The sequence below is a fragment of the Colobus angolensis genome, unplaced genomic scaffold, assembly GCF_000951035.1.
Source record: "Colobus angolensis palliatus isolate OR3802 unplaced genomic scaffold, Cang.pa_1.0 Scaffold31, whole genome shotgun sequence".
Classification (NCBI taxonomy): domain Eukaryota; kingdom Metazoa; phylum Chordata; class Mammalia; order Primates; family Cercopithecidae; genus Colobus; species Colobus angolensis.
Genome location: NW_012116377.1, coordinates 2,936,044 through 2,944,000, shown reverse-complemented (window position 1 = coordinate 2,944,000; position 7,957 = coordinate 2,936,044). Strand labels below are relative to the sequence as shown.

General features: G+C 46.9%; 1 protein-coding gene across 4 annotated transcripts in view; it reads right to left on the bottom strand.

Annotated features, from left to right (window-relative positions):
• The window catches only part of LOC105517912 (chromosome unknown open reading frame, human C3orf20), a 102,746-nt gene that overhangs the window by 12,082 nt on the left and 82,707 nt on the right, over positions 1-7,957 (bottom strand). For all 4 annotated transcript variants that reach the window (XM_011950677.1, XM_011950676.1, XM_011950678.1 and 1 more), the window contains 2 exons: positions 2,930-3,233; positions 621-728 (listed from right to left, as the gene is read on the bottom strand). In XM_011950677.1, the coding sequence (XP_011806067.1) occupies positions 621-728; positions 2,930-3,233 (412 nt within the window). The remainder of the gene's footprint in view (positions 1-620; positions 729-2,929; positions 3,234-7,957) is intronic.

Here is a 7,957-nt window from a genome sequence, read left to right as displayed (position 1 = left end):
AAAAAAAAAAAAAAAAGACAGACTCTTACACAGTGGTTAAAACTCAGGTGTTATAAACTATATAAGGACATGGGGAAATGCTCATGGTATTTTAATTTAAAAAGAAGAATTGCAAAGAATATATGCAGAAAAGGACTGCAAAGGTCAGACACCAAAACGTTAGCATGCGGTGGTCCTTGCAGGTGCCAGGTACATATCTGTGGGATGAGCAAATGAGACTCTCTGGGTGTACTGATGATGTCATTATTTTCTAAATGGTATTTTCTAAGCTTTCCATAATGAGCATGTGTAAGTATTTACAGTGAACAGTTTTTAGGATAAAGCCGCTTAAAAACAAACAGATGAAGGGAATTTGATTTGTTAGGCTGAATGTCACCTCTCCCTTCAGGCTCCTGGGATGGGGGACACATGGGGTCCTGGGCTCCAGCCCCAGCTCTGTGTGCTGGGTGACTCTTGGTCAGTCTTCCTGCTCTCTGGGCCTCAGCCAGGGTGTGGAGATAATTCCACAGCCCCTCCCTTCTTCTCCTCTCTCCTCCTCCTCCCACATGTGTGATTCTGCAGGAGCAGAGGTGGCTGCAGCTGGGTGGCAGGCAGTGGATGGCAAGTGCCTGCTGGCTCACCAGAATCATCCCCTGCACCACAGAGTTCTTCTTCACCATCAGGGGAGGGTCCTCCTGCAGGGGGCTGTCCAGGTCATACTGTAGCAGGCGGTAGGAGTCATACCGGCACTGCCAGGAGAGAAATATGAGAACTGGTCACCCCCATGCCAAGAAGATGTACCTGAATTGCCATATTCCTGGCTAGGCCAGGTTCCCCCTGAGTCCTGGAGCCCTGTACAACTCCCTCTCTCCAACTCCTCCTGCTCCAGGAGGCTCCTTGGGCCTGCATGCACACCTCCCATGACTGTCCCTTGAGGATGTCCCTGGATCTGATTAGAGCCCGCTAGGGGAGAAGGCCATTTCCGAGGTGGCTGCCCCACATGTGACGCCCACTAGCCTGGCCCTCTGGGGTCCACAGAATGTGACTGCTCCCTTGCCCTGGGGGTAGCACTGCAGAGGTTTGAAGATGGGAACTGTGTTCTTCGGTGGACCCATTTCCAGGCTTTTGAGTCTACTTTATACAGCATAAAGAATTCCTCCACTCCCGACCCATTGCTGGCAAGCCCCTCAGGACCCTCCCAGTCACTATATCCAGGGAGAGGACCTGAGCTGAACCCATACCTCAAGGTAGGGTCTGGGCAATTCAGAGGAAAGCTGGCCTCTCTCCTCTCCTTTCTGCATGCCTCAGATCTATTAATACAGCCAATGTGCTGTCTTCCCATTTTATCTGCCTTTATTTCCAGGTGCCTCCAGCTATCCTTTCAGTCTCCAATATGAAACTCAGAACCACACCCAGTGTTCTAGCTGTCAGGGAAAGAGAAAGCGGGGAACATTTGTGCATTCACCAAAGACACCCTAATCTGACACCTGCTTCCAAGTCTGTCCTCTAGGCCTGCTGCCCACTCCTTTATGAACTGCCTCAGGCCACGCCCTGTCCTCACGCTGCCCATGGCTGGGGTCGGCCACCTGAGCACTCCAATTGCTTAGGGACAACTATTAGCAAACAACAATTAGCCCCATGATAAGCGAAAGTCAGCTCTAAGCTCCCCCGTGGGCAGGATTTTATCTGTCTTTACATGGACAGACACACAGAAGGAACTCAATACATGCTCACTGGATTCAACTAAATTGGAGGTTGGCTCTGGAAAACAAACATGGCTTTGCTGTATGGAACAAGTGAAAAGGCTTGTGGCTGAGTCTATACTCTTGGACTGAGATGGTCAAAGGGCTACTGGTGTCTGCTCAGAAGGTCTGAAGCACAGACCCGAGGGTGGGCATGCCAGAGTCAGGGAGGGGCTGCTCCTGGGAGGAGGGTGTCCACGCAGAACTCCCACCCCTGGTGTACATGAAAACCCAGAACTCTGCAGCAGCAAATGGGAAATGGGCAAAGATAGCAGATTCTAGGAGACAGGAGGGCAAAGAGGGCTTAAAGGAAGTCACCACGTGGACACCCAGCTCATATGCTCATGTTCTATCCTTTGCTCCAGTTGGTCTTGGGTTGGGGCCAGCCTTCAAACTGTGCCAATGCTGCTTGGAATGACTGCACACTTGGAGGGTTACATAAGCCTGATAGGTGGGAACGATTCTACTGCAGCGATGAGTAGGCTGGAGTGCGTTCCATGGGCCTAAAGACTCCCTTTAGACCTCAACCACAATCAGCTGGGACCTTGAGCCATGCTTCTCTCCTGTCCCCGTTCGCACAGGCCACTGCCTCTTCCAGGAACATTAATTACCTGCCAAAACCCCACTCAACCTGGACGGCCCTCCGGATCCCCAGGAGGCAGCAGGCACATGTTCCCAGGCTCCTATGTGCCCAGAGCTGTCCTCTCACGGCCTCACTGGCGGTGCTGGAGTTGCTGCCACACTGGGAGCTCCCCTAGGGCCCGGTTTGCATCTTAGTCATGCTGGGTTCTCAGGGCCTGGCCCATGCCCAGCACATAGTGGGTACTTGTGACAGTCTACAAATATTTTCAGAGCCCTGAGGATTCAGTGGTGAGCACGGCCCGTGCTCTAAATATTCACACCAACAGTCACAAACTGGAAGGAAAGGACAGTGCCCTGATTTTGTCTCAAGGGTCAGAAGAGGGCCTGACCCTTATGTGGTGACATTCACCCTGGAGCTAGAGGATGAGTGGGAAGGAGAGAAGCAGGGGGAGGGAGGACACTGCAGACAGGAGAGTACAAACAAAGGCCTCAAGGAGAAAGGAGCTGAAGGAGGATGGCCCCTCAGGCAGGTGCTCAGCCAGTCCTAGCACTGTGGGGGTCTTCTCGGACTGCCCCACTACCCCTACCCCTGGCCTCCAGGGCCCCCTCACTGGGCCCAGACCAACCTGGATGCAGGGGGAGCCGCGGCCCCGCTGCTGGTGGCTGTAGAGTGTGTTCAGCAGCCACTGGAGCTGCCCAGTGCTGGTGTAGTTCTGGCTTGAGATGATTCCAAACACCAGCACCTGGCTGGGGTCTCGGGGCGCCAGCAGGAAGCGCTCCAGCTCCACGTCAGAGACCAGGGGCGCCTTCACCAGGCACCTGCAGCCAGCACGGGCGTCTTCCTTAAGCATGAGCTTCCGCAGCACCAGTGGGCAGTCTGAGGGCGAGGCCGCCCACCTGGTGGGGCTGCGCCCCTCGCGGGCCTTCCCTCTGCAAGGAGGAGCACAGTGCACAGGGGCCCTCAGCAGGTGGTGGAGGTCTGTGGTTCCCAGAGCCCCCTGGCTCCTGACGGTCAAAGGGCCTGCTGCAGGTAGATTTTAGTCTGGGCCCTGCTGCCAACGTGCTGCACCACCTTGGACAGGTCCCCTAACCTCTCTGGGCCTCTTTCTACGGTGCAAAATGAGAATAACAACTTACTCCTTCACCCATCCATTTGGTCAAAAAATGCTTTAGTGTCATCCTTAACTCCTTTCTCTCACACCCAACACATCCCATCTAATCTGTCAGCAAGCCTGTCCTCTCTACACTCAAGACAGACCCACAATCTGACCACTTTTCCTGTCCTCCAGCCCCATGGATGTGGTCCAAGCCTCCTTCATTCTTGCCTGGCTGTCTGCAAATGCCTCCTAATGGGTCCTGTGTTTTCTTCCCCGGCCTGTCTTCAGTCTGTTCTCTGACTGAGGGATCCTGTTAAAACCTAGCTCACGTCATGTCACTACTCTCTTCGAAACCCTCCGGTGGCTTTCTACCTTTTACAGAATAAAAGCCAAAGTCCCTGCCATGTGCTTCAAGGCTGCAAGAATCTGTCCCCTGCATTTTGTCCTCCTTACATCTCTTACTCTCCAGGATTCCCGCCTTTGCTCACTGCACTTCGGCCACACTGGCCTCCACTTGTCCTTTGGTCTTGGAGGACAGTGGCCTTTGCTGTTCCTCCACAGAGCCATCTATGTCACTCTCTCAAGGCTCTATCCAAATGTTATTTTTTTCTTTTTTTTTTTTTTTTTTTTTTGAGACAGAGTCTCGCTCTGTCGCCCAGGCTGGAGAACAGTGGCCCGATCTCAGCTCACTGCAAGCTCCAACTCCCGGATTCACGCCATTCTCCTGCCTCAGCCTCCTGAGTAGCTGGGACTACAGGTGCCCGCCACCACGCCCGGCTAATTTTTTGTATTTTTTAGTAGAGACGGGGTTTCAGTGTGTTAGCCAGGATGGTCTTGATCTCCTGAACTCGTGATCCGCCCATCTCGGCCTCCCAAAGTGCTGGGATTACAGGCTTGAGCCACTGCGCCCGGCCCAAATGTTACCTTCTTAACGAGATTTTCTGAGTGCCCTGTTTCATTCCTTTTCTCCCAAGACTCTCTCCCTTCCCTATTTTATTTTTCTTCTTAGCACTGCTTGCTATCTAACATATCTTTTACTTTTAGATTTTATTATTGCACTTCTCTGTCCTACTAGAATGCAAGTTCCATGAGTTCATGAATTTGGTGTGTTTTGTTCAGTGGAATAAAACAGTAGCATTTGAAAAACAGTAAAGATTCAATAGAGATTCAATAAATATTCAAACCAATATTTGTTGGGCCCCTACTATGTGCCAAACACTGTACTGGGTTGTTGTGAGGGTTGTGGTATTTACACGGGAATAAGCACCATCCAAATAGAAAGTGTTGCTGTGATTCTACCTTTGTCAACGTCTATTCCAAGACTGTGGATGCTGATGCTGTAAAATGCTAAACATGACGACAGGCAGTAGCATGTTTAGCATTTTACAGCATCACAATCTTGGAATAGACATTGTCTTGGTTAATTTTATAACAACTCTGTGCAGTAGGCAGGACAGAAACTCTTATTGCCATCTACAGATCAGAAAACAGAAGGTTCCCACCAGGTGAATGGGTACCCAAGTTCATATATGGTAATTAAGTGGCAAGGGCTAGGATTAGAAACCAGGACATCCTGAAACAAGAGCAATGCAAGATGAGCATTATTTCTCAGGGGCTATTAATACTGATAAGTACTTACTGAACAAACTTGTTAAGAATATCTCTTATTCAAGAACCTGCATATCTGGAGCAGAGCAGGGGGTGGGGGAGGCTGGATCTATTAATTTTAACTTATCCAGGGATAAGTTCAAAATAATCAAAGGTTTAAATGTGGGGCAATTAAGCCATAACATTTCTACTAGAAAATATAGGGAAATTATTCTATAATTTTAGAGCAGGGAAGGTTTTTTATAATTATGACTATAAAATCCAGAAGTCATAATAGAAAAAGACTGATAAAGTCAACTACATGAAAGAAGAAAGCCTCCAAAGTCCCTCTGTGACAAAAAAATACACAAACAAAAAAAAACCCAAAATTATCATAACCAAAGATGAAAGACAAATGACAAACTGAGAAACATATTTGAAACTCCTACCATAGAATAGTGGCCAATGTCTCCGCTATGTAAAATACTACAAATCAATTAGAAAAAGTTAATAACCCAATAAAATATGGACAAAGGTAGTGAACAAATAATTCATGGAAAAGAATATAGGTTTTAAAAATTACAAAGGAGGGAGGGCTGGGTGCGGAGGCTCACACCTGTAATCTTGGCACTTTGGGAGGCTGAGCAGGAGGATCACTTGAAGCCAGGAGTTCCAGACAAGGCTGGACAACATAGCAAGACATCATCTCTATTAAAAATTAAAAAATTAGCCAGCCATCGTGGCACATGCCTGTGGTCCCAGCTTCTCGGGAGGCTGAGGTGCGAGGAATGCTGGAGCCCAGGAGTTCGAAGTTACAGTGAGCCACGATCACACCACTGCACTCCAGCCTGGCAGACAGAGCAAGACCCTGTCTCCACAATAAATAAAAATAAAAATTTAAAAATAAACTCATAAAAAGAGGAGAGTGAAGCCACCAAAAATGGTCGTTACTCTAATTTTGGAACTCAGAAACCACATCTGTTGACTAGATCAACAATGAAGCTGGCAAACACTGTCAGAAACAACTTTATCCAGAGTTCTGGAATCTAATGAAAAAACGTGCAACAACCAGAGGAATGCTTAAATAAGAAAGATGCTGCTAAATTTTGGTAAGACAGCATTGTAGCATTTTTAGCTTACTCCCCTACCATCCTTCATAGCCCTGCTCAGTAGCATCCACGGAATGACAGCCCCTGTTCCTGGTGCACCTTGCTAGTACTGGAGGGGACAATATGAACCTTGTTTTCAAGCAATTGTAGTTCTGTGGGCTGGCCTGTCTGGAGGTTCCCTGAGGGATCAGCTCAGAGCTTGACTTTGTTTTATCTGCCTTGCAACTTTCTCAGGGCTGGAGCAGCCCCTCCAGGGAAGCATCTGTCAGGTGCATTTAAAGAGAAAGATACTAGACACGGCCTCCTGGTGCAGATGAGGCACAGATAGGTAGGCTAAAATGTCTGGGAAGAAAGAGGTTGGGGAAGGAGGTATATGGGAGAATAAGGCTTTGAAAGGCTCACATGCATACCAGGGAATATAGACACCAGGTTTGGAACCATGTTTTGAAAAGGCCTGAGAACACACTAAGTTTCATCTCTGGCTGACCACTGGACTTTTTGAAAGTAGAAGGTGAAGGCTAAAGCAGATTAGTCTTGATGTGAAGAGCCTGACTAAAAGCACTGAATGAATGCCTCAATACAGAGCCAATCTGCAAAGACTGGACGAGTTTTGTTTTTGTTTTGGCTCCAGATAATCTCTATTAATTCACTAGCTGATCCCTTACCTAACTCAATGGAGACTACACATTACAAATGTCTTTATAAAGATAGTTTGGAAAAGTAACTAAACAACAAACAGCTACAAACTACAACAAGGAGCAACAACAAATCATAAGGAAAAGGGGAAATTTGATTTCCAGGAATAAATAAATTTGATGTAAATTTCTAATATTTAAAACGTTCAGTTTTCAACAACAACCAAAAAAAACCTGAGGTATGCAAAGAAACAAAAAAGTGTGGACCACTCAAAGGAAAAAAATGTACTAGAAACTGTCCCCAAGGAAACCCAGAGACTGGACTTACTAGACAAAGACTTTAAATCAACAGCTTAACTATATATATATTTTTTATTATTATACTTTAAGTTCTAGGGTACATGTGCACAATGTGCAGGTTTGTTACATATGTATACATGTGCCATGTTGGTGTGCTGCACCCATTAACTCATCATTTACATTAGGTATTTCTCCTAACGTTATTCCCCCCCCAGCCCTTGATCCCCCAATAGGCCCTGGTAATGTTCCCCTCCCCATGTCCATGTGCTCTCATTGTTCAACTCCCACTTATGAGTGAGAACATGTAGTGTTTGGTTTTCTGTCCTTGTGATATTTTGCTGAAAATGATGGTTTCCAGCTTCATCCAGGTCCCTGCAAAGGACATGAACTCATCCTTTTTTATGGCTACATAGTATTCCATGGTGTATGTGTGCCACATTTTCTTTATCCAGTCTATTATTGATGGACATTTGGGTTGGTTCCAAGCCTTTGCTATTGTGAGTAGTGCAGCAATAAACACATGTGTACATGTGTCTTTATAGTAGCATGATTTATAATCCTTTGGGTATATACCCAGTAATCAGATTGCTGGGTCAAAAGTATTTCTAATCCTAGATCCTTGAGGAATTGCCACACTGTCTTCCACAATGGTTGAACTAATTTACAGTCCCACCAATAGTGTAAAAGTGTTCGTATTTCTCCACATCCTCTCCAGTACCTGTTGTTTCTTGACTTTTTAATGATCACCATTCTAACTGGTGTGAGATGGTATCTCACTGTCATTTTGATTTGCATTTCTCTGATGACCAGTGATGATGAACATTTTTTCATATGTCTGTTGGCTACATAAATGTTTTCTTTTGAGAAGTGTCTGTTCATATCCTTTGCCCACTTTTTGATGGGGTTGTTTGTTTTTTTCTTGTAAA